The sequence below is a fragment of the Heterocephalus glaber genome, unplaced genomic scaffold, assembly GCF_053883595.1.
Source record: "Heterocephalus glaber isolate CG9 unplaced genomic scaffold, H.glaber_assembly_v1.0 deba00001442, whole genome shotgun sequence".
NCBI classification, from domain to species: domain Eukaryota; kingdom Metazoa; phylum Chordata; class Mammalia; order Rodentia; family Bathyergidae; genus Heterocephalus; species Heterocephalus glaber.
Window position 1 is genome coordinate 3,552,498 of NW_028258296.1, and position 27,690 is coordinate 3,580,187.

Below are 27,690 nucleotides of genomic sequence, written 5' to 3' on the forward strand. Positions count from 1 at the left end.
CTCCCGCGAGGTGGGGCCGCGGCTCGGGCAGTGTGCGGGCGAGCAGCCAGGTTTCCTGTGGAAACCTACCGGGCCGGGACGCCGAGAGCCTCGCCTTGAGGAGCCCAGCCGCAGTGGCGGCGCCCGGGCTGGGCTGGGCCCAAGCGGTCCTCCTGCCTCGGCCTCCCGGGCTCTGGGACTCAGGCCTGGGGCGCGTGGTTCAAGAAGCCCGGCGGGGGCCGAGGAGCGCGCTCCAGGCCCCGTCAAACGGCGCGGCTGCTCCTCTGCCCGCAGCCCTGAACGTGGCCGGGAGGTTCCGGGACACGGGGACACGGGTCCGACGAGGACCCGCCAGGGTGCGAGGGAGGGAGGAAGGGAGGGAGGGTTCCGCCCGCGCCGGGGCTGCGCCGAGCTCCCCTCCACGGTGGCCCCGTCCTGGCTGCAGCCACTGCGCCCCGCGGCCTGGGGCCGGGAGCACGTGGAGGAGGCGGGAAGGGGCGGGGCCACCGGGCGGCAGGGGAGGAGAGGGGAGGGGCGCCTCCGCCCCGAGCCCGGGCCCCGCTTACGTAAGGCGCGAGTTCGCGCAGCAGCCGAGGCAGGCGGAGGCGGCGCCGCCCGGGACCGGCAAGGTTCACGGTGTGATCGGCTCGGAGAGCGCCCGCCTGGGCTGCCGGCGGGCGGGGTGTCCTCGGGGGCGGGGACGTGGGCGGGGTCGGCGCGCGGCCCACGTGCGGGGAGCGCCTGGTGGGCGGGGCGGGGCGGGGCGGGGCGGGGCGGCTGGGTCGGAGTTGGCGGCCCGCTGCGTCCAGTTCTCCGTCCCGGCCCCGGCCCGGTCCCGCCGCCATGGCCTCCCGGCTGCTGCACGCCGCGGTGCTGGGGCCGCCCGGCTCGGGCAAGGGCACCGTGAGCCAGCGCGTGGCGCACAGCTTCGGCCTGCAGCACCTGTCCAGCGGCCGCTTCCTGCGCGACAGCCTACGCGCCGGCTCCGGTGAGCGCGCGGGTGGCGGTGGCGGTGGCCGGGCGGTGGCGCCGAGTCCCGCCCGCCCGCCGAGTCCTACGTGCCAGGGCGCATGCAGGCCCGTGGGGTGGGGACGGGGCGGGACGCGAGGAGCGAGGAGAGTCCCCCACTGGTCCCTCGCCCCGGCTGGGCCCCGTCCGCCGCCCGCCCGGTCCCGGCGCGTGCCCACCTGTGGGAGTGGGCGCCCTCCGCAGATCTGCGCGCGGCCCCGCACTCCGGGCTGGAAAGGCTGGACGCCCCCGCACGCCCCCGCCTGGAAGCGTCCACTGAGCCCAGCCTCCACCCCACCCCCCGCTGCCCGTTATTTGTGCACCTTGGCCCTGCCGATGCAGATTCGGGGCCCACGCACGGACTCACTGCTCACCTCGCCCCGCCGCGTGCCAAGTGGGGCGGGACTGGGAACGGGGCGCTGGCCCAGGCGAGTGTTGTCTCCCGGACCTACACCCTGGACGGTGGGGCCCCACCCTCCTCCGGGCGGGGGCCTGCCGTGTGCTCCCTGTGTTCCGTGTGTTTTGATCACACTCTGACCCTTCCCCATATTCCCACCCCTGTCCCTTCCTGGGGTGTAGACTTGTTCTCCTTGGTACTGGGGATTGGACCCAGGGCCTTCTGGGGGAGCCACCTCCTCCGCCCTTTTTATTTTTGAAATCGCTTCAGTTGGCCAGGCTGGGCTTGAACTTTCGATCCTCCTGCCTCAGCCTCCCAGTGCTGGGATCGCAGGCCTGTGGGTCCCAGGCTGGGCCTCCCGCAGCTGGCGTGGAGAAGCAGGGGCCTAGGTCGTCCATTTCCGCGCCCCTGTCCTTCCACCTCTGCACCCCCGTTTACGGGGAGGAGCGGCGAGGAGGTGCCTGGCTGATCCTCCTGGGGTGGGCTGTTTTCCCTTTGACCCCTTCTACCAGCCTTTGCTCCTCCCTGTGCTTGGAGCAGCCTGAGGGCCTGGGGTGTGGCTCTGCCTGGGGCGGAGACCGCGCGGAGCCCTGAGCGGGTGCCCGTTCCCCTCGGGGCGACAGGGCTCCCCGCGGACCCCGGCCCTTTTCGTTGGAAGAGGGGCGGCTGGGAACGGCTCGAGCCTGGGCTCAGGGCTCTGAAAACTCCACTCACTGTTGCCCTCCATCCCGTTTTAAAACCTTTGCCTGTGCTGAATCTTAGTTTCTCTGCTTCCTGCCGCCTTCCTCCCCTGGTCCCCAACCTTGTTTCCCGGGGATCAGAGTGACTTGAAAGTTACAGGGTCTTGGTCTCCTGGGGGTCAGGTGTCTCCCCGACCCCCAGTCGATTATCAAGAGAAGGGAAATAGAAGCATACGGGAGCGCGGCTGTTTTCCTCTCCAGAGGAAGAAGTGCGGCCATGGGGGCCGCGGCCGGCCCGGCGCACAGCACTGCCCGTGCCAGCTCCGTGCCGGCCGCTTGCCGGTGGGGGCGCCCTGGCTGAGCCGGCCCGCCCTGTGCGCCCCCGCCGCTGCTGGCGCCAGCTGCCCTCCAGGAAAGGCCGCTGTGGTGTCCGCACTCACCCGCCTCTTCCATCGCGCACACTTTCTTTTTGGTTTTGTAGTTGTACTGGGGACTGGACCAGGGCCTTCGCCCTGAGCTGCGTCCCAAGCCCTTTGTTTTATTTTGAGACAAGGTCTTGTGCAGATGCCTAGGCTGGGCTTGAACTCTGGGTCCTCCTGCCTCTCGGCAGACACGCGTGTGCCACCGCGCCCAAAGCTTGTGGATGTTCAGGCTGTTGCCTGCACTTGTGATGCAGGGTAGCTGTGTCTGTGCCCTGGTCACCCTTCTCCCGATGTCTGCTGTGTTCTGTCCGGGCTCTGAAATGGGCATCCTGCCACCTGGGCAAGGGGTGGGAAGGGGCTCGGCAAGGCTGGGCTCCCCGCCTGTGTCACAGACCCGGTTTTTTTTGTTTTGGACACAGGATCTTGTTCTGTAGCCCAGGCTGCCCTAGAGCTTTCCATCCTCCTGCCTCAGCCTCCTGAGTGCTGGGGTGACAGGTGTGTCACATCTCCATCTCCCCAGAGGTTAGCCTGCGGGACATCCCTTCTTATAGCTCGGTCTGCACTTGTGGTGGATCCAGGCTTTGCTCCGTGCTGCCTGGGGCGCTGGAGCCCAAGGCTCGTTGAAGGCCTCCTTTCAGCTCCTGCCTCTGCAGGTCTTTGGCCGACGACTCTTCCGGCTGCTGAGTCGGTAGCAGGGAGCAGTCCTCCCATGCCAGTAGGGGGTGGGTCGCCGTCACAAGGGATGTTAGCCTCTTTCTGTGTGCATGTGTGCGTGTGTGTACACAGGCGAGTGTGTGTGTGATGAACACCTGGACTTGCAGGCCTGCTCCTCCAGCCCATTACAAGTTTTAAACCAGACGTGGTGGTGCACGCCTGTAATCCCAGCACTCAGGAGGCTGAGGCAGGAGGATTGCCCTAACTTTGATGCCAGCCTGGGCTACACAGCAAGACCCTGCCTCAAAACACAACAGACATTCCGATAGTGACTGCTTTGTGGTTGGGGCAGATGTGCAGGGTATGGGAATCTGCTGGACAGGAGCCTTGCTCAGCTGTTCTCCCAGGGGTCCTGTCTCAGGTACAACAGTGTGGCCAATTTCCACTTGGAGATGTCTTGGGCTTGGCTCTGAGGAGAGATACTCAAGAACAAACCTGTTTCTGCTCTTTTTTTTTTTTAATGATGCAGAATCCTTAATCCAAGTTAGGTATTTTATGCAGCAGTTTCTCCCCCTCAACAGACTTGTGATAACCACATCTTTTTAAATCTGTAAATAATGTTATCAAAATAATCTTAATCTTTTTTTTTTTTGGTACTGGGGATCGAACTCAGGTCCTTGAGTTTCGAGGCAGGCGGCGAAACCACTGAGCTAAATCCCCAGTCCTAATCTTAATCTTTGAAATCTCACAAAAATTTATATTTTACAATCCACCCTGAATATCAAGGCTGCAAGAATAACACATTTCCTATATCCAGATATTTTACAGCTGTACCCAAAAAAGGAAAACAAAACCCAAAAAACCATAGGTTTGGTTAAGGGCTAAGTTACCCGAGCAGCTGAAAATAAAATAAAATATCCAACTTATTAGCATCAATGTAATACAATTGTAACTTCAGTAGTCACTTTGTCATTGACAGTGACTGCTTGAGCACAGGGGTGCGTGCCCCGAGGGCTGGCAGTAGAAGCTGCTGCTGCGGGCCAGCATCCGCTCCTCTCCATCTCTGCACTGCCAGCTCCCACCTGAGCATTGCCCCGTATGTTCTGTACGTGTATTTTAAAAACCTTTCCCACCACACAAACATCTCTGTTAAGCAGGTGACAGGAAAGGACAACAACAGAAGCTCAGCAAGCCAACTGCCCTCTCTCTGGGATATGATTATTTCCCTTGTGCGTGAAGGTATCCAACGTAAGAAAAGGCAAAGGAAAACAATTTCTTTTGTATATTCCCGAAACACACAAGCTGAGTTTTCTGGTTCAGATGAACTGTGAGCATTTCTGTGCCTACTTCCAGGCATCGTCATCTGATGTCTCCCTGCGACTTGCTTCAGTGTCTGAATCCTCAAACTCAGCTTTACCAGTGCTTCTCCAAGGGGAGAAGAAGCTCAAACTGCAGCTCTGCCGGAACCCCTTCTTTCCACAGCGTTTCTTCTCAGCTGCTCTGTCTTCACGTGGAGCTCCTTGAGCTCATGCTCTGTGAGTGGAGGGCAATCTCATCATTTTCAGGATGTTCCTGCCATCCCATTGCTTTCCATAACCTGTGCTCTGCTTCCAGAGAATGTGAGGGGACCTCCCCTTGTTCCACAATGCAGAGAGAGAGAGAGACCGTTCTGAAGACAGCCTTCCTCCCCATTTTCCTTTGGTTTGGGTGTGCTGTGGTCCTCCAAATCCTCCAGCATGCCGACGTCTCTGTTCTCTGAGAAGTCTCCATTCTGGTCATCCTTCAGTCTTCAGGAACTCACTCTTCTGTCGGTGGTTCAGCGGGTCTCTGCTGATCTCAGCTGGAGGGACTCTCTTGGGAGAGCTTAGAACTGCACCACCGGCCAGTATCGCTGGTGTGCTAACAGAGTGGATTGGTAAAAGCAGACCCCCTGCTAGAGGAAAGGGATCCTGATTTGTGTTCCATTCTGTTAGCTTTCCATGCATTGGGCTTGGAAGGAGCTGGTGCAGACTTAGGATCCAGGTTCTTATACACTTGGAACCATGGTTGATGATTTATTCCGTTTGCATGGTGAGATCCTGGTGAGGTGAATGCAGCAGAGAAGGCAGCAGCAGGATCTCCTTTGGAAACTTCTTTGATTACTAGCATCTTGTAAGCTTGCTTGGGACTAGGTGGGTTTTCCCACACTCCGGAAGGGATCCCAGTAGGTCTGTATGGCTGACTGTGTTTGCCAGCTTCTGGATTCAGAGAAGGAAAGTCTTCCTCTTCAAACTGCAGTTTTTCTACCTTGTCTTTTTTTCTTCTTCTCTAACCTCTGTAGGTGGCTTTTCCTGAAAGGCATAGCCTTTCTGGGAGTGGAAGCTGCCACCTCCGCTACGCAGGCTCCTGCCATCGTGACCCTGAGAAGAGCCGTGCCAACCAGATAAATTCCCTGTGATTCTCGCGTGTGTTCCCCTAGAGACACCAGAGTCCTCAGAATCATGGTGGAATGGGGGGGTGGGTGCCAGGAATCCCCTGTAGTTTGTAAAGGTCCATTGTTAAAAAAGCCATCAGAGGAAGTGTGTCCCTGATGGCTTACTCCAAATCTACCTTCTCAGGGTGGGTGGTCTCCGTGTTTTTCAAAAGTGGTTGTGGGTGACTTAGCGGACTGTGGTGTTGAGAAAGCTAGCCAAGCAGGAACAAAGTCATGCTGCGTCATTTAGGGCCAGGGTCTCTTTTCAGCAGGGCGAGGCATCCAGCCTCATGGCCAGGATCCCGGAGTGTAACCTCTGTGGGCCTGTTTTCCGACTCCTGGATGTTGCCAGCTGGACCTCCTGAGAGATTTTTCTTGTTAAACGGAAGCACAGAGAAGCCCGGCTCCTTGTGGCTCACTTTCTTAGCCCCTTCAACTGCTCGTTTTCCACTCCCTGGCCCCAGACACCTTTCCAAAAGGGGGGAGGGGGAGGGGGAGGGAAGGGGGAGGGGGAACAAAAGTATTTGTTACGTTTAAAAAGAGGGGTAAAGGCTGGGGATTTAGCGCAGTGGTTCCGGCCGCCTGCCTTGAAAGCACAAGGACCTGAGTTTGAGCCCCAGTACCAAAAAAATAAAAAGAGGGGTAAGGGAAAAAGCTATCTCCATGCTCACCTCATTCAGCTTCCTTGTGTAACAGCACTATAATGTTGCTTAAATAGGTAATACACGGACATTTGCACAGTGAGGGCAAACACTGTTCATAAATAGGTCGGAGTTAGACAGGTTGCTTGATGTGCAGATAAGTAATGTCATCAAGGTGACAGCTCAAAACTATAATATCAAAACACAATCAAAAATCTTTGGAGCAGTCAACTCCAGTGGTAAACCTGCCACGTGACAAAGCCCTCAAAGCACAAATCTCATTATTTTTACACAACTGCTAAAAGTAGTGTGCAGATACGTGTATGTGATTGTCTTAACCTTCAAAATCTAAGGACCTAAGAAATCTTGCTTTAAAGAAAGGGTCAGACAGGAACTTGAAACTTTTCCTCTAGAGAATAGCAGCTTTCAAGGTAAATTTCTTGGTATATAGCTCCTAAAGATATGTTCTATTTTTTTGGTCTTCACTATTTATAAATGCAGCAAAATTACAAGTAGAAAGTAGTAGGGAGTGAGGAGTAGTCAAGGAGACAGACAGTTCCAAATGAAGTTTTCTTCGCTTTGGTTTTCAGTATTTCACTCATTCTGCTCCTTTCCAAAGACTGAATTGAGCCACTGGAAGGTGATGTGAAGAATCTTCTACTGCTCTGGTGGACAAGTAACTTAATGTTTTGGATGCCTTTTCATCATTATTCAGTAACGAATCTAGCATTCAGGCAGCGGCAGGGCTACAATCAAGGAAGAGATGCGTTGTCCAGGGGCCCATTCCCAGCTTCTCCGCCCTCTGCTCTTAATAATACTAACTGCGGCCTTGCTGGTTTTGCAGCAGGGAAAGGTTTTGCTTGCATGTCCAGTTAGACGAGGCCGCGCTGCTCTGAAGAGATGACCTCGGCCTGGCGCTGCTGGGTGCTCATTAGGTGCCGGTGCGTGTCTCACAGAAGAGTGACAGTTTCTGAGCATGGGGGCTGGAAGAGGGGCCGATGAGAGCCGGAGCTCAGCACCGCAGCCAGGTCTGCTCCTCACTCTAAGCTGGGCGCAGGCTTGTGATCTCAGCACTGGGAGGCTGAGGCAGGATGCTCTGCTCTGAATTCAAGGCCAGCTTGAGCTACATAGCCAGACACTGCCTCAAAAACCAACAACAGCAGAAAACAAAGTAAAACTTCATGCTACGAGTGGCCTGTCGTTGCTTAATCGCCCCACGCTTTGCGTCTGGATAAGCAGGCTGGGGATCCTGCTGGTCCCCAGTCTGGGGCTGTGGGCATGCTGGCTGCACCCTGACACGTGGGTGGGGCTCGTGGGCCCTGGGGAGTCTCCCGGCCTCTGAGGTCCCCCGGCCACACTCTGATGTCCAGCCCGAGATTGCTGACCGCAGGAGCCTGCATGCTGGGACGCGTCCTCCCTGAATTCAGCAGGCCGGGGCTTTAATTTTTATTTATTTCTCGGCGCCAGGGCCTTGGGCACGTGTTCTGCCCCAGCGGGGTTGTCAGGCCCCAGCCTTGACCCTTCCAGCACCCAGTGCTCGCTTGGATTGATTCATTTATGTACAGTGGGTTCTTGAGTTACGACTGGCCTGACATGTGAATAAAGACGGAATTTTAGTTTTAACTTATGAACAAAGTCTTGATTTACAACCTGAATGCCGGCTGCATTCAGATACAGATTGAACTCTTAAATCAGGAAGGAACCTGACAGCATCCTCTCCTGAGTGGGGCTCACTGAGTAATCCCGGGCCAGTGTCTCTCCGAGGACCCTGAGATCTGCCTGTGTGTAGGAGAGAGACTGTGAAGGCTGTGTACAGGAGCCTGAGCCTCCACTGATCAACCTGAGTTACAACCAGCCCTCGGGAACAGACTGAGCTCGTAAGTCAAGGGTGTGCTCTGATTATGAAGCAGGTTACTGGGCTCCAAACTGTCGGTTAGAAATTCGTATAAATTCAGTATGAAGGGTATGTGGAATTGGCTCATCCTTTTAAAACCTGCTAAGTAAATTTTTACTGTGGTGCAGGGAATGGAACCCAGGGTCTCCTTGCTGAGCCATCCCGCCACCTCTTTATTTTTTACTTTGAGCCAGGGTCTTGCTAAATCCCTAAGTCTCCCAGGCTGGGCTCAAACCTGCGATCCTCCTGCCTCAGCCTCCCACAGTGCCTGGCCGAGTACTGTAAATCACGGAGGGAACCCTCACCGGTCATTCCGAGTACCGTCCATGCTGGACTTACATTCTTCTGCTGAATTTGGCCACCGTGTGCTTTCCCGATGGCCCGCTCCTCCGGCTGTGTCATTCCCTTAGCAGACGAAGTTTCTCAAGCCGCTTTTTGGGTTCACCCTTCACCCCTGCCCTTGATGTTTGCTGTCAGCGTGGCCTTTGAGACTTGGTACCAAAGGTTCACTTGTCTGACCCATGCAGGCGGCGGATGTTACACTTTAACAGTTTTTCCTCGTGCCCTGGGGTCCCGGGACCGCAGCTCTGGCAGTGTGGCCTCCTCCTTGGCCAGGCTGCTGCTGCTGCTCACCCCATTCCCAGGCAGCCGGCGTCCACTGCGTCCTGGCTCTCAGCACTTGCTTTGGGGTGATACTAACTGGTGATCCTGCGCCTTGTGATTTTTGGGATGTGCTTCAGGCCCAGGCTGTGTATTAGTGTGCTCCTGTTAGCTCTAGTCCACAACGCTTATATTAGCTTTTCTTTTTTTCTGTCTTTTTGAGATAGGGTCTTGCTATGTAGTTCAAACTTGAACTCATGACGATCCTCCTGCCTCAGCCTCCCGTGTGCACCACCATGCCCGGCTTGAAACACAAGTGTTTGATTTTGATGAAACCAGCTGGTCCGTTTTTTTCTTTGGTGCCTTAGGCTTTTTTTTTTTGGTACCAGGGATCGAACTCGGGACCTTGCGCTTGTGAGGCAGGCAGCAGAACCACTGAGCTAAATCCTTGGCCCCTGGTGCCTTAGGCTTTTGAGATCCTAGCTGGGAAACCATTTCCTAACTCCACATAAAGTCTGTTTTTAACCATGGGGCTGGCAGTGGATTCCCATTTTGAACACATCACCCAGGTCATTGGTAACTGGAAGTTTCTAAACTAAAGCTAGGGGTAACAATTAAGAAGTGTTACAGGATCAGCAGAAAAATCAGTAGATGTTTAACTTGAGACTTGTGAAATCAGTGTTTTCCAAGAGTGCCTGTCAATAAGAGTAAGAAATGGCCTCTGCTTTCAAAGACTTTATAAAGTAAGATATGCACTTGATTTCTTACAAGGTTTTTATTGGGCTATTTTTATTGTATTAGTATTTATTCATTTGTTGATTTTTTTGAAACAGGGACTCACTATGTAGCCCAGACTGGCCTCAAACTTGCAGTGTTCCTCCTGTCTCAGCCTCCCGAGTGTGCACCAGGACCTGTGTGCTTTTTAAAACTGTGTCCTTGCTGAGTGGGTCTGTTCTCTGAGTTTACCTGTTTGATCAGATAGGTTTCTCTAGAGGTCTTCCATGGGCTGAGCTGCGGCTCTCTCCAATCGTGGCTTTTTGTTTTGCTAGATTTTAACTCAGCTGTTTCTTCACTTCCTCCCCCTTCTTGCTGAGCAAAGCCAGCGTAATTTGTGGAATTACGAAGTGTGGGTTGCGTATGTGTCCAGGTTCCCAGCTTCCTTAAGTGGTAGCTATGAGTCCCATCGCATGGCATCAGTTTTTCCAAAAGGCTAAGCACAGTTTCTGACCTGCGTTCACTCCACTGAGTTTTTTTAAAAAATCAAGTCTGCAGCGTGGACCAAGTGTGAGATTTCCTTTTCATGTGGCTTTGGGTTTTCTTGTGCTTTTCCAGGGCTTGGGTACTGAACATTACGCATAACAATCAGCGTGTTGAGTGTCATTATTATTCCGTTTCTTGCTGTCTTGGAGTTGGAAGCCAGGCTGGACTTTCTGTCCAGCTGGCGGCTGTGCGGATCCCGGCTGCTCTCCCAACTCTGAGTGTTGGAAGTTCCCCTCCTCCAGTCCTCAGGGCCTTGCCATCCGCGTTGCAGACAGCGGGCAGTGTTTTCAGGTAGCCCCTGGTCAGCTCAAGTTGTCATTTTTCTTCCCAAGATGAGCATCCCAGGTCTCCTGCACAGTTGTGATTCGAGATGCTCTTCCAGCCTCTCGCCGCCCCAGCTTGGGGGGCTAGGGCTGCTGCAGCTGGGTGGGTCCCCTCTGGGGAGGGGGCCTCTCCCGGAAGTGCACACCAATTGGGGGAGTCTCACACCGCACAGCTCACACTCAGTCTGTGGGCCTCGCCGTGAAAAGAGCACTCTGATGTTTAAGGGTGGCTAAGTGGGAGGGAGAAGCAGTAAGACACCTTGCCCAGTGTCCCTCCCAGTCCTCCCCTTCTCCCACACACTCCTCCCACCGTCCTGGCCGCTTGCTGCAGCAGCTCTAGAGCCGTCTCTCCTGAGGGTCTTTAGCTGCCCTGTCCTGGCTGCCTCAGTGTCCTGAGCCCATTCAAAACGCTTCCCTTTCCTGGTCATTTTGACTTTGGGGAAGAGCCGGAAGTCACACAGTGCCAGATCCGGTGACTAAGGTGGACGAGGACACAGCGTCATGGTTTTCCGAGTGGCCTTTCTCCTGGATGGCGCTTGGCAGCAGGACTCACCATATTTTTGATCACACCTTATAAATACAGTCACAAGAGACGTCCAGAGCTGCTGCAGACAGTGGGAGAAGCCAGGCGTGGTGTCGCAGGCCTGTGATCTCAGCAATAGGGGGTGAGGCCGGAGGGTTGCTGTGAGTTTAAGGCCAGCCTGGAATTATAGTGAGACCCTGCCTCAAAAGAGAGAGAGAGAGAGAGACAGACAGACAGACAGGGATGGGGACAGAGAGCCGGGTCTTGGCAGTCCCAACAGGCATCACGACTCGGGGCGAGCATGGGTTAGTAGTTGGAAAATGGCAAGTGAGTTCCTTAATCCTGAGCCCCAGGTCGCTTCCCAGAGAACACCCTGTCTTATCTTTGGATTTAAGCAGTGGCTCCCGAGTTTTCGTGGGTGTTAAGAACGTTGGCTGGGGGACACACTCAGCTGCCTGTAGGAACGGGTCCTTTCTGATAAGAGGTCAGGCTTGGGATCCAAGAGAGAGCATGGCAGTGGCCTTTCTGCCTGGCCAGTGTGGATGGAAGCTGACAGCACTGCCCAGTGCCTCTTCTGTCGCCTGCTCGGTGACAGCCATCTGCTCGGTCAGCTGCCTGTGTCCCCGGGTCTCCCGGGCTGGCCGAGAAAGACCATCAGCCTGCTTTTTGGGGAAGGCCTGCTGCTTTTTTAAAGTTAATTAATGTATTAATTTGAGTTTTTTTGTTTTGCTTTTTGGGGGATTTTTTTGGTACCGGGGGATTGAACTCGGGTCCTTGTGCTTGCACAGCAGCCTCATTTGGTTTTTTGACACAGGGTCTTACTCTGTAGTCCAGGTGGCCGCCAGGATCCTCCTGCCTCGGCCTCCGGGTGCTGGGATGATGGGCATGCACCCCCCCCCCTTTCCTGGAGTGTGGCTGTAGAAAGAATTTCATGCTCCCCAAGAGCCGAGGGGTGTGCGTGTGTGTGTGTGTGTGTGCGCGCATCACCGTGCCTCTTCTCCAGGATGTCACATACCTGTGGGTGTCCTCGTCCCTTGACAGGACTTTCCTTTGAGGTGGTCTTGCCGTAACCCCCAGGTGGCTCCCGGTGCAGCCACCGCTCCTAGCTCCGTGCTGTGTCGGGGCGGGGCGGGCGGCTTTCACGGAAGAAAGAGGCGGCGTCTTCCTGGGAGGCGTGGCTTTGGGGAGATGCTTCTGTGGGGTCTTCAGTTTGGAAGCTTGGCGCTCCCCACCCCCCGCCCCTATCTGAAATATGCGATTTAGCAGCCCATCTTACATTTTATACTCCTCGCTCTGGCTAGAAATTGAAAACGTGTTTCTCACAGTTGGAGTAGATTATGTGTATTGTGCTCCTTTGCTGAATTTGTTTATCAGCTCTAAGTCTTTTTGGTGAAGTCTTTAGGGTCTTCTAAATATAATGTTCTGTCACTTGCCAATAAAGATAATTTGACTTCTTTGCTATTTGTATCCTTTTTCTTTTTGCCTCTTCGAGACAGGATCTCAGTGCGCAGTTCAGGCTGGCCTTGAACTCATCGTGTAGCCCAAGCTGACCTTAAACTCCAGGAGATCCTCCTGCCTCAGCCTCCTGAGTGCTGGGTCTTTTTCCCTTTTCTGGGTCTGGCTGTGTGGCAGCGAGGTGTCTCAGAGCCTCTGGTGTCTCCCCGGCCCTGGGTGGGGTGCTTAGAACTGGCCAGCGTGCCCGCCGTGGAGCCCGGCTCAGCATCTCCTCTCTGTCCCTGCAGAGGCTGGCGACATGGCCAGGCAGTACCTGGAGAAGGGCCGGCTGGTGCCTGACCACGTGATCACACGGCTCATGGTGTCTGAGCTGGAGCTCCGGAGCGGCCAGCACTGGCTGCTGGATGGTGAGTGATGGCAGCTGGGCTCTGCTCTGGAGGAGCCGGCTGGGGTCCCCTCGCCCTCCCTGACCCTTGCAGCTGGGAGATTCCTTGCATCCTCAAAGGTTCTGCCATTTAGAGCATTACGATTGGGCGACATGGAAACTACGTACCGCAGGCTGACCTCGAGCCCCAGTGGTCCTCCTGCCTCAGCCTCCCAAGTGCTGCATTCACAGGTGTGCACCCCAGGCCGGGTCCTGAAACTCATCCTAACTTCCAGGTTCTTCCTTTCATTCTCCAGGGGCTGCACAGACTGCAGCTGTGGGCCATGGTTTTCACCTTGCAGAGTGACGGAAACTCCGGGATCACTTGGGAAACGTGGGGAACGAGAAGGCTTGGGGTGGATGGGCCGCGCTGGGAGCTGCCGAGCCGCGCGCACGCCCGGCAGTGCTGGGCTGCCTTCCTGCCTCCTGCCTCTAGAGGCCTCTCGGCATCTATTGCAGCGCCGTTGGCCCTGCTCTGACGGGGCTTCGTGCCCGGGAGGGCATCCGTTGTGTAAGGAGAGCAGAGCACTAGGCCCGTGTGCAGGCGCTGAGGGACCACGGCCTCTGCTGCAGGTGGGGAGGGAGTGGAGCAGCTGACGGGAGGTGTCAGCCGGGTGGACAGACAGACGGAGGACGGGTGGCCGGCCGGCTGAGTGGCTGGATGTTCCCCAGATGGACAAGTGCGGTTGGGCTTTGGGGGCCACAGAACCAGGGGCGGGGGGCGGGGCTCAGCCGAGTGCCTTGCCAGCCCCCAGCCCCGGGAGGAGGTGAGTCCACAGCCACGAGGCTTTGCTGCAAGGTCGAAGGGATCCTGGTCGCGGGGACACGAGGAGCAGCTTGCGGGCTTCCCTTGGAAAGACTGAGGCAGCTCCGTGGGCGTGGACTTGGGTTCCCAGGCCTGAATGGGAGCCCCAGCAGGAGCTGGAGGAGGCAGCATCCCCGGGGGACAAGCAGGAGGAGGCCATAGTGGGTCCTAGGGGCCAGGCCTTTGAGTGTCTTGGCTGTCACCACAGTCCTGTGCTGCTCAGCCACGGCCATTTCCCCAGTGTGCGTTGTTTCTTTGTTTTGTTGAGACAGGGTCTTGCTCTGCAGCCCAGGCTGGCCTTGAACTCACGGGGATCCTCCTGCCTCAGCCTCCTGAGCGCTGGGGTTTTTAACCTTACATCTCTTCACTGTAAGACTTCCCATCTTGTCAGATGAACCCACGTTGTCTAAGTGAACTTGACTGTCTGCACTGCGGAGGGGCCACCTTGTTAACTCTTGGAGAGGCCTGGGCCCTGGCTCGGGGCTGGGATTTGACTCCCAGCTCTGGGCTTCCTGGCTGTGTGGCCTTGGGCAGGGTGCCTGCCTGCTCTGCGCCCGATTTCTCCCGGGGGTGGGTTAGGAAGCAGGGTGTGTGTGCAGGGTGTCTGTGTCCCCAGAGGCTCAGCGGGTGCGGCCGGGCGCTGTCCCCAGCCCTGGGCCTGGCGTGGGTGGCGGGCAGCTGTGTCCCACCGGAGCTGCTCCTGTCTGGCCCAGCAGGGCTGTCCGCCCCTCCCGACCCCCCCAGGCCCTGCACGTCCATCTGGCGGTGCGAGAGAGCTGTCTCTGGCTCAGGGCCAGGCCTGCTGTCCGGGCACCGAGCCCGTGTGGGCCCCAGGCTCTGGTGACAGACGACGCCCCTTCGCCAAGGGCTGTGCGGAGGCCGAGGCGTGGGGTCCAGGGTACATAGCCAGTGCGGCCCTCACTGCAAAGCTCAGCACTGGACCTGCGCGTGCGTGCGTGTGTGGAGGTGCGTGCACGCGTGTGCAGGAGGAGGGAGAGGGGCTTTCTCTCTTCTGTTCTTTCTTTTCTTCTGAGACAGGGTCTCACTTGCAGCCCAGGCTGATCTCAGACTCAGAGCCATGCTCCTGCCTCATCCTCCCGCCTCATTCTCCCGAGTCCCGGGGGCCCATGCTGAAATGGTGGATGGAGCGTCACTGAAGCCTCCCGCCGGGAGATGAAGAGAATCTAGGAGCAGCTGCAGTCGCGTCTCGGTGTGGGCAGGGCTGGACCCACCAGCTCTTCGGGGGCCTTGCTGCCGGAGCATGCGCAGTCCGAGACCAGGGTTGGTGCCGGCTGCCCCAGCGGCAGCCCCGACTCAGCCCTGCCCCTCTGTCCCTTGAAGCGGACGTCTCTGGCGTCCCCCCGGGGACAGCGTAGGTCTCCCGAAAACCCACAGTACATTGTCCGTTGCATCTTTTAGGAAATGCCCAGGGCAGTGCTTTTCTGTTGCCCTCGTATATGTTTGGTATGTTTCAAGAGTAAAATGGATAACGCCAGTAATCCCAGCACTCGGGAGGCTGAGGCAGGAGGATCACTGTGAGTTTGAGGTCATTTTGGGCTGCATAGTGAGTTCAAGGCCAGGCTGAATTACAAAGAGAGATCTTGTCTCAAGCGAGCAAACAATTGTTTCTGTAGCCAGGCAGCCATCAAAGTCTCCTGCGGAATGCTGCATTTGTGGTTTGATTTCTGTTTGTTTGTTATTTGAGTCAGGGTGTCACTGTGTAGCCCAGGCTGGTCTCAAACTAAGAGTGGTCCTCCTGGCTCAGCCTCCCAAACCCTGGGATCACAGGTGTGCGCCATCACACCCGGATTTGCATTTTGGTTTTAAAATAGCTTCAACAATTTCAATTATTTTAGAAGAAGAAATAATAAAACCCAGGACCTGTTGGGTTATACTTTCTGAGCTGTCATGAAGCATAGGCCATCCTCAAATAGCTGTCCAGTTGGATAATGAATTAGAGCAGATTCGTGATTCACTGGGGTAGGTGGACGACAGGAACATAGAGGGAGCCCGGGCGGCAGCTTGTAAACGGACGCTGGCCGTTCGGCAGAGAGATCACTGCCAGGCGGGTGTGGAGAGGCCCGAAACTGTGACGCATTTAATCTGAAGGGCATCACCTGCCAGGTCGGATGTCCGGGGTGGGCATAACGGCCCAGCCCTGGCACTTTGGGCAGCAGGGTTTGCTTTTCTTTCTTTTCTTTTTCTGTTTTTTTTTTTTTGAGACAGGGTCTCACTATGCAGTTCAGTCCGCCCGGCCGTGAACTCACTGTATAGCCAGGCTGGCCTTGAACTCACAGCAATCCTCCTACCTCAGCCTCCTGAGGCTCCACGCCTGGCTGTAAAGCGAGGGCACTTTTCCATGGAAGCTGCTGGAGCCCCTCTTCCAGCCGAAGGTGCCGAGTCCAGGCCTGCGCGCCCTGCCCCTGCCCTCCTGGCTTGGCCTCGCTCTGCAGTCTCCCTGTTGCTTGGGGGCCCTCATGGGACACGCGTGTGCAGGATCCCGATAGGCATGGACAGCCAGTGAGGGGCTGGGGCATGGGTTTGGGGTGCAGGGCACAGCTCCCGGGGGGCCGGCAGAGAACAGGGCTGTGCAGTGACACACAGGCCAACACTGGAGAGCCGAACTCTCCTGAAACTTCAGCAGCGTTCAAGTCAAGTTCATATTAAAAATAAGAGGAAAGTTGGAAATAAAATATAAACTGTGTTGGACACAAACATGAGCAACTTTCTTTGTTTGTTTTGTGAGACCGGGTCTCATTAACTCCGTGATCCTCCTGCCTCAGCTTCCTGAGTGCTGGGATTTCAAGTGTCTGCCACCACAACCAGCACGAACAACTTAGTTTTGAACTTTCTAACATTTAAAAATTGACTTCAGACATTGAACTATGGTCTGTCCACATTTGCTGTTTCTTATCACATTGGTCAGGTGCCCTGGGCCTCGTGCTGCTCAGTTGGAGCCCCGGAGTCAGGCACAGGATGGAACTCTCTTCACCCTTGGAGTTGAGAGGCCAGGAGAACCTGCTGCTCTGGCTTACACAGTGGCTCTCCGGACTGGATGGCTTAAAATTCAGTGCCAAGCTATGTCCGTGGCGTCTGAGGTACACTTTGCCAGTTTGATAATAAAATATTAGCTGGGTGTCATGGCACACGCCTGTGATCCCAGCCCTTGGGAGGCCGAGGCAGGAGGATCACGGAGAGTTGGAGGCCAGCCTGGGCTGCACAACGAGAGCCTGTCTCAAAAACAAACAAAGGGTTTAATGTCAAATGTAACAACACCAGCAAAACTGAAGTGAACCCGAAGGAATTGGTCCTGGTGACCTTCTCTGCCGAGGGCAAGTCTGGCTGGGAGAGTCCCCTGCTTGGCTTTTGTTATTAATGATTATTACAGTTTTTCTAGACAGTTCCCCAGTTTTTGTTTCATATGTAGAATTCTGTGTATTCTCTTACCTACCTATACATTTTATTTTGATTAATCTTTTTTCTTGGGTGGTTGTTGCTATTTGGGTTTTGTTTTTTTGCGTTGCCCACGTTTGTCATATGTGATGGTCACATTCTTCATGGGGAGTGGTGCGGGCACCTAAGACAGCTTAGCGCTTTGTGTCTTTCTCTCCCTTCCCTCTATCCTCCTTCCATCTCTTGGTACTTTGAATATACCAGAAACTATTGAATTTACACTTTTGTTTGATTACTAGACATTGAATCCAAGGCCTTCACACTGAGCTACATTTCCAGCCCTTTATTTTGTTTTATTTTTTGGTAGTGGGGATTGAACTCAGGACCTTGCGCTTGCAGGGCAGGTGGCAGCACCACTGAGCTGAATCCCCAGCTATTTTATTTTTTATTTTGAGACCAGGTGTCACTGATAACTAAGTTGCCTAAACTGGGTTTAGACTCAGATCCTCCTGCCTCAGCCTCCCAGCATGCTAGGATTACAGGTGCCCAGGCATTGTGCACTTACAGCCATGGTGTCGCGTGCACACTGTGTCTGAGTGGCATGCATGGCTGTTTAGCACAATTTGTTAGTTGGATTTTGTTGCTGGTTTCCCTCCCTCTCTCCTTCTTGCATGAGGAAGGGCCCAGGAGGGCTGTGGCCAGGACTTCCTGTTCCCAGGGCGGTCCTTGCTGCCTGTCCTGGCCAGGCTCTTGGTTCGAAGCCCATGGCTGGTTTCACTCTCTTTGTTGAAGAGATTTCTCTCCCTGTGTAGACTTTATGAAGAATTATTTCTTTATACTTGAAGTAAATAACACTATTTTGGTGTTGGCTTTTTTTTTTTTGGTACCGGGAATCAAACTCTGGTCCGTGCACAGCAGATGACGAAACCACTGAGCTAAATCCCCGGCCCTTTTTCGTTATTTTTGAGACATAGTCTCCCTGTGTGGTTTAGGCTGGCCTGGAACTCACTGTGTAGCCTGGGCTGGCCTCCAACTCACCTCATCTCCCGCCTCAGCTTCCCGGCGCTGGGATTACAGGCGAGTGCCACCGCGCCCGCCTCACACAATCATAGGCCAATCTTTTTCCTCCAGTACAAGGGACCAAACCCAGGGCCTCACTTACACCGGAAAAGCGCTGTTCCCCTGAGCCACAGCCCAGCCCAGCCCAGCGTTTCTAAGTGAAGAATGCCAGTTGTGCTGGGTATTAGTGTGACTTACAGACGTTTGTTGTCTTTCCGTGCTCTGCCTCCATCCGGGCATGCTCAGCTCAGTGGTCCGGGAGGAGAGGCCAGGGCTTTGTGCTCCTCAGCTGCGCCGGGGCCTCCGCCCGTGTGGGCTGCTGCCCTGGAGGCCTCCCCCCCCTCCACTGCCCCACCGTGCCTGGGACAGGTCTCCACCTCGCCCACCTGCCCGACACCCTCGGGGATGGGAAGCAGCGGGGGAGAGGCGGGAGGGGTCTCAGGATCCTCAGCCTCGCTGGGGGAGCTGGCTGCTGCCCTCTCCCACACTCCTGCTCAGGAGGAATTCACCTTTCATCTTGCAAAGCCACTTTTTCTGTTGTTTTTTGAGACAGGGTCTCACGGCGCAGCCCAGGATGGCCTCTGACTCACAGTGACCTTCCTGCCTCAGCCTCCCAAGTGGGATTACAGGTGTATGTCATCATGCCCAGCCTACAAAACCACTTTGAAAAGGCAGCATTGTGGGACTTTTTATTTGTTGGTCGGTTGGTTTGTGAGTTTCTTTGAGACAGGGTCTTGCTGTGTAGTTCAGGGTGGCCTTGAACTCACAGCAACCCTCCTGCCTCAGCCTCCCAAGTGCTGGGATTACAGGCCACACCTGGTTTAACCTGTGGTTTTAAAACCAGTTTTTGGAGTCTGAGTCTTGTTTATCAGTGAAGGAATAAGTGACGATTAGAGGACATCTAGGATTTTAAAGTTCTTTCCTGTTAATCACTAAGGGGACCCCAATACCAGGTCCCCTGTGCATCCTGAAGCCCCAGCCAGCAGGGGGACCCAGAGCGCTCGGCACAGCGGGAATGCGCAGCCTGGGGCTCTGCAGCCAGCATCCGGAGCTCAGCTGTTTCTGACCCTCACCATCCCGTTGTACAAACAGGGCAGAGGAGCGAGGCCTTGTAGCAACGACAGCATCTGTAGACGTAGGGGGCCTCGGCGGAGTTCTGACGCGGCTCATCAGAGCTCACGCCAGGCCCCGTGTGTGGACCGGAGCCCCTGGGCCGGCTTCCGCTTCAGTGACCCATCTGGCGGCTCGGCCACCATCCCAGGCGCGGTCGCCTTGGCCTCCTGCCGCCTTCCAGCCTTGGCCCTTGTGGAGACACCGGTGTCTCAGCGGCTCCTGGCGCAAGCAGAGAGGAGCAGGTGCCAAGGCCCAGGGGTCGGCGCTGCCGGCACGCAGCTGCAGTGCGGGACTGCACAGGGGAGCTGCTGGGGCCTAAGCCGGAGCCGCCGGCGCCACCTTGCGGATGCCGCGGGCAGCTCAGCCGCGCCCTTCCAGCTTTCGGGCTGTTGGCGTGCACCGCGCAGACAGCAGGGCTTAGGGGGCGCGGGAGGAGTAGCTTGTGTGGAAGGAGAGGTAGGGATTTATTTGCAGTACTGGGGCTCTAACCAAGGGCCCCCGCACTGGACTATATCTCCAGCCCATTTGTATTTGTTTTGAGACGGAGTCTTGCTAAATTGCCTAGGCTGCGCTTGAATTTGGGATCCTTCTGCCTCAGCCTCCCAGAGTAGTGGGTTTACAGCCGTGCGCCCCCCCCCCCCCGGCCTAACGTTCTGTGTTCCCGACGAGGGGCCACAGAGCCGTCCCCTCTGCGCAGCGCCAGGGAGGAACGAAGCTTCCGATTGTAAAGCGATCTTCGCCGCACCTGAGCCCGGCTTCTCTGCTTCCTGCCCGAGCGTGGAGAAGCGTGGCCGCCGCCCCCTGTTGGCCGCACGTGGGGTGGGCGCGCATGTGGCCCGAGCTCCGGGTGCGGCGGGAGGAGGCGGAGGCTGGGGCAGCGCCCGGAGGCCGTGCCTGTGCTTAGCTGCGCGCGCTTGCGGGTGAGTCCCGGACCCCGCTGCACGCCGAGCTCAGTGCAGCCCCGGGCAGGGTTTCCCGCCCAGGGCCGCCCTCCCCTCCGGAGGGCTCATTGACCGGGGCCAGCACTGCCCGGTAAAGTTCAGAAATGCCTGGCTTTGTTTCTTTGTTTCTGCTTTTGTGGCTCCGAGCCTCAAACCCAGGGTCCCGCAGCACTAGATGCGCACTGTACTTACGAGCTACACCTGCAACCCCGAAAACGCTGAGGTACTGAGCTCTGAACGTCCGTGACCCCTTGGCGTGGGGACTGGACCCCGAGCCTTTGCACTGAGCTACGTCCAGCCCTTTTATCTGTAGAGATGTATTTTATTTTGAGACAGAGTTTCACTAAGTTGCTACTTCGCCCTTTCTGAGCTAGTGCTTGCAATCCTCCTGCCTCAGCCTCCCAGAGTTCTAGAACACTGGGTGGGGCTGTCACAGGGTCACCTCTGAGGTTCTGTGTGCACCCGTGGGACTTCACTGTACCCATCAGTGAGCGGGGAATTGTCTGGGTGCAGATTACCTCACAAAAGAGAAGCCCCAGGTGGGTTTCATGACTCTCAGCGAGGCGTTCTTCCTCCTATCCGGAGCCTCGCTGAGCCCTGAGCTTTCCAAACGCAGAGCTGAGTTCTAAAGTTGGCTGTTTCCTTCTAACAGTGCAGTGCCGAGGTAGACGGCATCGCAGCTCAGGGTCCCTCTTGGGTCACTTCCGGCGTGATCACCCTGCCCTGGAACTGTTTCGGGCAGGCAGCGTCCTGGGTGTGACGTGTCTTTTGGTGCCCAGGTTTCCCGAGGACACTGGGGCAGGCCGAGGCCCTGGACAAGGTCTGCAACCTGGACCTGGTGGTCAGCCTGAACATCCCCTTCGAGACCCTGAAGGACAGGCTCAGCCGCCGCTGGATTCACCTGCCCAGTGGCCGTGTCTACAACCTGGACTTCAACCCTCCACTCGTCCCGGTGAGCCAGGCGCACAGCAGGAGCAGGGCAGGTTGGCGGGTGGGGGTCGCCCAAGGAAACAAGAGCCCAAGTTTGGGAGTGGTCGGAGGGAAGTTGTGAAAAGAGGATGTTAGGTGGCCTCACTGGCGGGGGCACGTTTAAAATAAACAAATGTCACATCTGTTGCTGAGGGGGACTCGGGGAAAATGCAGCTCTGCTTTTGAGAGCCCCGTGGCAAAGCGCACCTTAAAGGTATTAAGGCTTGGGGCCTGTGTGGTTGTGCTCCCCTGTAACCCTGGGGGAAGATCGCAGTGAGTTCAGGCCAGCCTGAACCATGTGCTAGACCCTGTTTCAAAACCAGAATGAAAACAGTAATTTTGTAATTTTCTTCCTAGACTCTTCATTCATTCATTCATTCACTCAGGAATTCCAGAGATGGGATCTCGCTGTGTAGCCCGGGCCTAGAGCCCACACCGATCCTCCTGCCTCAGCCTGGCTCAGAGGTTCTTAGAAAATTTGGAAAGCTTTACTGCAAGACATTTCCAAAGCCCAGTTTCCCCTGGAAGAATGCCTGGAGCTCCAGGGCTGCCTGCGAGGACAGCAGGGCAGGGGCCGTACACCCCAGGGCATCCCCTGGCAGGGGCATGGCGGCCCTGGTGTCCACCCCTGTTTCTGCTGGTAGCTGAGGTCCTTGAAGTGACTTCCGAGCATGCAGCTGGAAGGCAGGCCCCACCAGGGGATGCGCAGGTCACACGGGGCCTTCCGTACCCCTGTGGCCGCGCACACCGGGCAGAGATGTCTGGGTATGTGAGGGCACACTCTGGTGACCCTGTGACTGAGTGTTTTCTCCTATGTTAGTAATTTTCCTTACTGAAACAAATTCTTTAAGACATTGTATTTTCTGTTGCTAGTTTTTTTGGTACTGGGGATAGAACTCAGGCCCTTGTGCTTGCAAGGCAGGCGCAGTGCCACTGAGGTAAATCCCTGGCCAAGACATTGTATTTTCTATTTTAAGAACTCAGATTTACTTATTTATTTATTTATATTTTTGTGGTTTTGAAGCAGAGTCTTGCTGTGTAGTTCAAGCTGGCCTTGCACTCACTGTGTAGTCCAGGCTGGCCTCAAGCTGATGGGGAACCTCCTGCCTCAGCCTCCCCAGTGCTAAGAAGTCAGGGTTTAGAAAGGAAGGGAGTTTGGTAACTATTTCTGGGCTAGGGTGACCTCGTACATGGGTTTGCTGTTGCGGAGGTTGCAGGAAGTTCAGGCGGAACTGAAGTGCAGTTCACCAGAGAGCCTGACGGCAGAGATCTGGGTCAGGTGTCTGGAATGGAGTCTCCTCGAGGGGAGGCCTCTGTGTCTCCACTCTCCTTGCTCTTTGCACGTGGGGCAGGAGGCGAGGTGCTGGCAGGAAAGGCCTGGCCTGGCCTGGCCGGTGGCCATGTCCACTGTCCTGGGCATTGCAGGGCGTGGATGACGTCACGGGGGAGCCGCTGGTGCAGCAGGAGCACGACAGGCCTGAGGCGGTGGCCGCCCGGCTTCGGCGGTACAAGGATGCGGCAAAACCGGTCATGGAGCTGTACCGGTGAGCAGCGGCCGAGCGGAAGAGGGGCATGGGTGCTGCGGGTGGCTTCAGCCCCGTGGGCGGCTCGGGCCAGGTGCGTGGGTGAGGCTAGGGCCCAGCGAGCCGGACCCTCAGTGTGCGCTCTGCATGTGAGGCTGCGCCTAGATTTGCTTCCCCACCCTCCCCGTTCTCTCTGCCAGGGCCAGGGTTTGAACCCAGGCCCTTGTGTGGGCCCGGCCCTCTTCTTGCCATCCTTCTGTCAGGAGTCGAGCCGAGGTCCCTGCTCCTCCGGATGTGAGAGCGGCCGAGGCCTGGGCATGGCCCCGGGGAGTCTGGAGAAGGCCGCCCACGGCCACGGGAGTGGGGCAGGGGCTCGGGTGGGGGCACCGCACGCCTGGTGGCCTGGTCCTGGCGGGGGCCGAGGCCGGCAGGTGCAGGAAGGTGGGGTCCCCAGCTCTAGGCTGATGGAGCTGGTGACCCGTGGGCAGAGGGTTCCTGTTTTCCAGGGCAAACAAAAACCTGATTTTCTCTGTGGGGAAAATCCCTCAGTTTTTATGTTCCCTGTGAGTGAAACATTTTAAGCGATGCTCGGGCAGCGAGACCCCCACTCACATGGTGTTGGGGAGCACAGTGCAGCCCGGGTCGCTGAGGCTCCAGGTTTCGCAGCCCTTGAGCCCTGTGACAGCCTGGGTCCCATGAGCGGTCGCTGCTGGGGGAAGTCAGGGCCCCAAGCTCGGCAGTGTTGGGAAGGGCGTTGGAGCCAGATGCAGGGTCCCTGCCCGCCACCCTCTCCAAGGGAGCACGGGCTGGTGCCGTGGCCGTGTCCTCTCCTCAGGGATGCTTTTGGGGCGCGTGGTGATGTGTGGCAGGGGCCCCAGTGGCGTTTGGCCTTGGCGCGATCCTCCTGTCCCAGCTCCTGCTTGGAGGGAACCTAAGACACCCGTGTCTGTCGACTTGTCTTTCAGGAGCCGCGGGGTGCTGCACCAGTTTTCAGGGACAGAGACGAACAAGATCTGGCCTTACGTTTACACCCTTTTCTCCAACAAGCTGGCGCCTCTCCAGTCCAGAGAAGCCAACTGAGGCCGGGGCAGGTGGGAGCCCCCAACCTGCGCCTTCTCTGGCCACCTGAGCAGCCGGCCAGGACCAAACAGGGTGACCCGAAGGGAGAACCAGCAAGCGTAAGAGCCCGGGAGAGGCCTGCTGGCCCGGGCCCTGTCCCCACTGTCCACCCTGTGCCCCTGTGACATGGAAGCCGGCCGCTGTCATTGCGGGGTTCCCAAGCAGCGGCTGTCACTGATGCTTCAGGAGCAGCGATGCCCACTCCCTGCTCCGGCTCCAGGGACCCCCTCTCAGACACCCGGGACGAGGGATTGGCTTCCACCGGCCGAAGTCTTTCCATCCGTTTCCCTCGGCCTACCTGGGGCAGCTCTAGGCAGTGACACGCAGGTACTTCCTGCCTCTGTCCCTCTCTTCCTGTGACCTGGGGTGGGAACCCCAGGAATCTCCAAGCCCGGAAGCTGAGCCTGCAGTGCACCTTCATCTCCATGGCTGCCTGACTCTCCCACCCGCTCTCCTCCTCTTATTGTGAGAAAATTAGACCCCCATAGTCTGCGAGTTTTCAGAATCATGGGAAATACATACAGAAATGCTACAAGATCATCGCATCTATGGACAGAAGTAGTCAGACTGTGGGATTATGGGATGCGTAGGATAGTTGAGCTCTTTGTTGCAGACAGCAAAATGGATTCTGACCCAGCTGACACACCTGGGTGCCCTCCCAGGGTGACTGCAGCGCATCACCAGGCGGTACTCAAGGCGCTGAAGCCCCAGGTGGAGGAAGATGTCGCATTGGCTAGGCTGACGACAGCTTTGCCATTATGGGGAGAGAAAGTCTTTTTCTTTTCTCCTATATTCCAAAGATGCGGTCTGTGGGTGGCTATGAGGTCTAGAAATGCAGACACTAACGCCTTGTCATCCCACCAGCTGTTTGTTAAAAGGCGTTCCTGGTTCTGGCCACCACCTGCGCCCTTGGTCTCCTCTGGGACGAACCTTGACATGGTTCCTGCTGCCTTACGAGTGTGTATGCCCTGCATGCCCCGTGCCTGTCCCCAGGGCATCCTTTGCTCTTCCTGGGAGTGAATTCCTTTTGACTCTTGTACTAGGGAGCTAACAAGAAGCCTGTTTCCGCCTGCAGTGGTGTTGGCGTGCACATTCCGCCTGCAGTGCCCAGCACTGGCTGCCCCCGCCATATGCATTCTGGACGCCAGTGTGGCCACCCTCCCCCTTCCGGCTGCCCACCTGGCCAGTGCTCTCCCCGCATTCCTTCTCGTGAATGCTCCTTGGCACTCATAGATAAGCTCAGGGTTTCTGCGGAACCAGGTAGAGAGCAACTCGGGGATATTGCACAGGTCAGCGTTGCCATGGAGAGGACGTTCCCAAAGTAGGAAAAGCAGAGTTAAAGTTATGATGGGCTATTAAGAGGAGAGCGTGTGCTCTGGGGAGTAGAACCGTCCTCCCTGCCTTCTAACGGAATGATTGCCTTTAGGACTTGGGGCAGTGATGGGGGAGACAGCTGAATCTGGGCCATGTACTCTGCACCGGTCTTTCCTCCCTTCCGTGGAACACATGATCGTGGCCACTTCCGGTCAGGCAGAGTTTCAGCAGTGTCCGCTGGGGCTGAGACCCAGGCTTTGAATAGGCGATGGTCACATTCAGTGGCCTAAGAAAAAACAAGTATTTTTGGTTTTTCTCTTTTAACTCACTAGTATTCTCTTAACGTGAACATAATTCATGGAAATAGTTTGACAGAAGTAAAACTGAAGGAGCCTCTTTCTTTTCCCTTCAGTTGGATGTCTCTGCGAAGCCTGCCCCTTCCCGGAAGTGAGCTCCCCAAGTCTTGCCCCTTGCAACCCCAGGGCCTGAGTGGCTCCCTTCTCCCTGGGGCTGCATCCCAGGCCAGCAGAGGCTGCTAAAGTGACAAGTCCATTCCTTTCCTCTTGCCTGACGCAGAGGAAGCTGCTAGAGGAGGCTGAGCTCTCGCCCCTCCCGAGTCCTCCTGTGTGTAGAGCAAGGCCGCAGAAGCAGCCGGGTGTGGGCCTTGCCTGGCCTCTGATGTCCTCGGGCTGTGACCCTGGGGGAGCCTTTGGCCTTGAGCCGGCCCTGTCTGTGCCGCCTGCACCTTGGCCTGGAAGCTGCCCGGACACAGCCGCTTTTCCTCCTTGAGGCCAGAAGAAATTCCCGCCTGGCTCCGACCCCAGCAAGGCCCCAATGCAGGGTGAATCCTGGGAAGCGCAAGCGCCATCTCCAGCGCCTCCCTTGGGTGCCCTTTGCCTTCTGTGCCCTCGTCCCTGTACCCATTGTGTGGCCACACGGTTCTGAGTGCCAGTTCTCCCCCTGCCCCTCCGCTTCTCACTCCGAGCCCGGGCTCGAGAGGGACTTGCTCCCCGGTCACAGCCGCTGCTTCCCACAACTCAGCTCAGCTGCGGTTGGTGCTGGCCTCACCACAGCCCCTGGCTGGCAGAGGGAGCTCAGGCAGGGGTGGTTGAGGGGTGCTGCCGCTGCAGGCCTCTTTCTGCCACTTGAGCTGCTGAGGTGGGACCGTTTTAGGTAGGAAGATGCCTGCACCGACCTGTGAATAGGGTTCTGATAAAATTTACTTCACTGTAACCCAAGCTCAGTGTTGGACATTGGCTGTGTGTCTGAGGAGGAGAAGCCTGCAGGGCCAATACTCCCTGTGCACAAAAGAGGGGGCGTCCTTGGTAGATCCTCCGTCGGGCGTCACCTCGTGACATGGTGAGCAGCAGCCCAGTGCTGTGGACATTACCCCAGTGACCGCATGGCCTTGGATTTAGACACCGAAATAACCCTGTTTATTTGAACACCGGCTTCCCACAACTGTGAGGATTCACGAGGAGATTCCAGACTCCCTTTCTCTCCTGTTCCCTGGTTGGATGGAGCTTCCCGAGCACGCACCTGCGCCTGTCTGCCGGCCTGGCTCTCCACCTCCAGTGTCGGCACCAGTGGTAGTGCGGGCTGTAGAGACGGGCCCGCGTCTCCCCTGCACCCTGCTGGCGAGCGTCTGGGGTGTCTGCGCTCACCTGGTGGAGTTCACCTCTGCCCCTCTGTGTAACACAAGGTCTTTGGCAGAGGGCGGCTCCAAGGGAGAGACCATTGTTCAGAGTCGGAGTTGCTTTCTTAATCTGCTTCCAGTTTTAGTGGCTCCTTGGTGCCCTTGCCAACTCCAAAGAAGAACCCGGTGTTGAACGTTTCTTGAATGTGAGCGTGTGGTCTGCTCATAAACTGTCACTCTCTCCCACATGTCACCGATGCAGCCTGGCTTCCAGAGGAGGATGCAAGGCAGGCATGGCCAGACCATTAGGCTGCTTTTCAACAGCTCCCTGCGTCTGCCGAGGCATTAAGATTCAAGTGATTCACCAGTGCCAGACCTTATCTTTCTTGTACCTATTGCACAATTCTTGCTGGAATAAATGCCATTATTTGTATGCTTTGGGATGTCCCTGAGTTTGGTCACCCCGTATGTGTGGTGTGTGAGGGATGGGGCCTTTCCTGAGGGCTGAAGCTGTGCGTGGATTTGGCACGGATGTGAACTCCATCCTCTGGTGACCATCAGGCTCTTGAAGTAAAAGATTTCCTGTAGAAAGCTTCTCAGAGGAGCACCCTGCCTTCAGGTTCCCCCCGGTACAAGCCATTTTGTATGTAGAGAAAAGGGAAGAAAAATGGGGACTCAGTGTTGAAGTTAGCTCAAGGAGTATTGGGCTCAGCGCTCTTCTAGTTTTATGTGAATTTGTGCTACTGACTTTTCATACACCTGCTTCGGAGGTGGGCAGATCTCTGGACACACTGCTGAGTTTCCGTGGCTTTTCACTGTGACCCTGGCTCCAAGCTCACGCCGGTCTTGTGGCCCAGTGACCCCCGAACGGGGTTTATTGTCCTGTGAGATGCAGCTTCCCTGGAGCCCCGAGTTTACAATGCACCAGAGCCCCCCTCTGCATGACAGCAGTGCCCTTTGATTCTGTGCTTATTAATTCAAAGCCTCAACCTGTCGTCTGTCCTCTGTCCTCACTGTTAATTGTATGATTGTTTTGATTATCTGGTTTAAAGGTTGATTCCTACTTTTCAATTTGATAGAAATAAAGTTTTTTCTTCTGCTTACAA

At 56.4% G+C, this 27,690-nt stretch overlaps 1 protein-coding gene, 1 long non-coding RNA gene and 1 pseudogene across 3 annotated transcripts; 2 read left to right on the forward strand and 1 right to left on the reverse strand.

The window, feature by feature from the left end:
* The first annotated feature begins 732 nt into the window (after window positions 1–732).
* On the forward strand, window positions 733–27,690 carry Ak4 (adenylate kinase 4). Its single transcript, XM_004841518.3, has 5 exons — window positions 733–967; window positions 12,576–12,695; window positions 20,803–20,975; window positions 22,418–22,536; window positions 23,481–27,690. The coding sequence occupies exons 1-5, from the start codon at window positions 823–825 to the stop codon at window positions 23,593–23,595; spliced, it is 672 nt and encodes a 223-aa protein (XP_004841575.1). The 5' UTR covers window positions 733–822; the 3' UTR covers window positions 23,596–27,690.
* Window positions 2,423–9,288, reverse strand: LOC110348446 (vasculin-like protein 1 pseudogene; annotated as a pseudogene). The gene is made up of 2 exons (XR_002393695.2): window positions 8,467–9,288; window positions 2,423–7,821 (listed from the first exon to the last, which is right to left on the reverse strand). The product of XR_002393695.2 is annotated as a vasculin-like protein 1 pseudogene (transcript).
* On the forward strand, window positions 12,702–16,237 carry LOC147827573 (uncharacterized). The gene is made up of 2 exons (XR_015451908.1): window positions 12,702–14,483; window positions 14,570–16,237. It is a non-coding gene; the product is annotated as an uncharacterized LOC147827573 (long non-coding RNA).

Bases quoted from the DNA above. Each gene is read 5' to 3' on its own strand.
- Ak4 (XM_004841518.3), top strand. From the start codon at position 823: ATGGCCTCCCGGCTGCTGCACGCCGCGGTGCTGGGGCCGCCCGGCTCG. The intron at 968-12,575 runs GTGAGCGCGCGG...CTGTCCCTGCAG, and splicing joins CAGCCTACGCGCCGGCTCCG to AGGCTGGCGACATGGCCAGG. The intron at 22,537-23,480 runs GTGAGCAGCGGC...CTTGTCTTTCAG, and splicing joins CCGGTCATGGAGCTGTACCG to GAGCCGCGGGGTGCTGCACC.